General features: G+C 57.8%; 1 protein-coding gene across 1 annotated transcript; it reads right to left on the reverse strand.

Moving 5' to 3' along the window:
• Window positions 1-303: 303 nt before the first annotated feature.
• NLRP12 (NLR family pyrin domain containing 12) lies at window positions 304-1,740 on the reverse strand. Its single transcript, XM_081807287.1, has 2 exons — window positions 1,354-1,740; window positions 304-514 (listed from the first exon to the last, which is right to left on the reverse strand). The coding sequence occupies exons 1-2, from the start codon at window positions 1,634-1,636 to the stop codon at window positions 507-509; spliced, it is 291 nt and encodes a 96-aa protein (XP_081663413.1). The 5' UTR covers window positions 1,637-1,740; the 3' UTR covers window positions 304-506.
• Between the last annotated feature and the right edge of the window lie 662 nt (window positions 1,741-2,402).

Genomic DNA, 2,402 nt, shown 5'->3' on the forward strand with positions numbered 1-2,402 from the left:
TAATCCAGTCCCTTTTGTCTTACTGATGAGGCAACAGAGGCCCAGAGAGGTACACCGATTTTCCAGCACCACACAGCTGGAAATAAGCTAAGCTTCAGACCATGGGGCTGCCTTTCGATGAATTGAAAGGACACGGTCTGGAGAAGGATGCTTGCCAAAGTCATCAGTTGTAATGCTGGGGAGAGGTTTAGGTGCAGTGGGAGAAGGGGGGGGCACTTCATACTTGTATATTATTTGAATTTCCTATAAGGAGTATGTAGAACTTCTATAAGTAAAACAATTATATGAGATCATAAATGAATCCATTTATCTTTTTTTCTTTATTGCTGATAGCGCTTTCATTTTCATAGCTGTCCTTGAGTAAAGATGGAACGTCTCACACTCCCGCAGTCCGAGGCCTCTGCAATGTTCTCCGACGATGGAGACAGGGAGAGAAGGAGCCACGTGAGACCGGATCTGAGGAGGCCTCTTGTCATCACGCCTCACCAGCTCAAGAGAGTCTGCCGCTAAATTTCTATGAATTACAAGCCAGTGGGCATCACATTGGGAACTTCAAATCAGCCCTCCGGGGAGTATTTACACCATGCAGAGTAGCAAATTCTACAAAGCAGGGTCTCTGTTTTCTCATCCGCGCCACCCTCAACAGCAGCTGGTATCCGCTGCGCGCCGCCTGAAACCCTCTGCGGGTTTTAACCCAGGAGCTCTCGTCTGGGGGCAAATCGTGTTTTTCTGAGCCTCAGTTTCCTTATCTCTATAACAGGGGTGATCATAACAATATCTCTCACACAGCACTGAAAGCACAGAGTGCGTCTTTGTGCACCGTGGAAAGCGCGGAGCGCGCGTCCCTGTGCGCCGTGGAAAGCGCGGAGCGCGTCCTTGTGCACCGTGGAAAGCACGGAGCGCGTCCTTGTGCACCGTGGAAAGGGCGGAGCGCGCGTCCTTGTGCACCGTGGAAAGCGCGGAGCGCGCGTCCTTGTGCACCGTGGAAAGCGCGGAGCGCGTCCTGTGCACCGTGGACGCCGTGTTATGGGAGGGAGTGGGTGTTGGTAGCACCCGGATTATCTCATAGGACAGGAGATACAGTAAGAGAAATCCGGGCGCTGCAGAAGCCAGCCGGGGTGGTTGAGGGCCAGGGGCAGGCCCGGGGGGGGGCGGGGGGGAGGAAAGAACTCGCGCACGAGATAGTGCCTCCTGGGTTCTGATGGCGAAGCAGGGGTTTTCCGGGCAGAGCGAGGGCGTCGCGGGCAGAACGCAGCGCGAGCAAGGCCAAGGGCAGAAGCGAGAGCCGGGTCTCGTGCGCGCGGCGACTGTCGCTAGCGGAAGGGCCCCCGGCGGGGCCTGCGGCGTCCTTACCCCTCACCGGGTCCTCCCTCTGTCCTCTCTCCCACAGGTCCCGTCGGTTGATGCGCTGGAAGAGGCCCAGCGCCAGCGGCCAGGCGGCGTCCGGCCCGCAGTGCGCCACCAGCAGCTGCGCGGTGTCAAGCGGCCCGGCCGGCTCCAGCCGCCCCCAGGGGATCCTGCCCGCCTCCACCTCGGTGCCCAGGTACAGCTTGAATTTCTTCAGCTCCACGGCCTCCAGTTCTTCCAGGTAGGCCGAGAGGCGACAGAGGCCGTCGCTGACCGGGGCTCGGGGCATGGGGGTGTCGTGCCCCGCGAAGGGCAGAAGCCGGAGCCCAGCGTGAGCGATGCCAGCAAGCCCACCGTCTGCGGCTCCTCAGGCCAGGCTGCGGGAGCGAGAGAGCCAAGTCCTAGTGTTGAAATAGAGCACCCCCCCCCCCCCCGCAGGGGACGCCTGCCCTGCCCCACGACGCACCAGTGGGTGTTCCCTTCCAAGAAGAGGAACTTGGTCAGATTAGGAAATCCCAGGAGCCATTCCACCGTGAGAAAGACTTTCACTTCTGCTCCCTCTTCCCGGGTCCCTTGGCCAAGAGCCCTACTCCTTCCTTGATCCTTCTGGCTGTTTCTCTTAGCGCTCGCGTGCCTGTGGTCCTTCGGGTTATTATCAAACGAGCTACCGCCCCTCCTCGCGGGATCCTCTCTGCTGGTATCGGACTTGGACAGGGAACCTGCAACGGCAGATGGCCCCTGAGCCAGAGGGACGTGAAATGCGGGCAAATGTGAGCAAACCTCCCTTCCAGGTAGAAGCATGAAGAACCTTAACTTGCAGGGGCCTGCTGTTTTCTCTTTTCTTGGCCCCAAAACTGCCATATACCTACCACTGTGTGGTAGGATAATGGTCCCCCAAAGATGTCTGTGTTCCAATCCCTGAATCTCTGAAATGCTACCTTAGGTAGCAAAAGAGGCTGCTTTGCAGACGTGATTAAATGTAAGGCTCTTGAGACAGGGACATCGCCGTGAATTGTCCCGATGGGCTTGGTGTCATCACAAAGAGGACCAGAGTC

Source organism: Leptonychotes weddellii, chromosome 16 (genome assembly GCF_054177405.1).
Source record: "Leptonychotes weddellii isolate Sample4059 chromosome 16, ASM5417740v2, whole genome shotgun sequence".
NCBI lineage: Eukaryota > Metazoa > Chordata > Mammalia > Carnivora > Phocidae > Leptonychotes > Leptonychotes weddellii.

Coding starts and splice junctions, on each gene's coding strand:
- NLRP12 (XM_081807287.1), bottom strand. CDS start 1,636: ATGCCCCGAGCCCCGGTCAGCGACGGCCTCTGTCGCCTCTCGGCCTAC.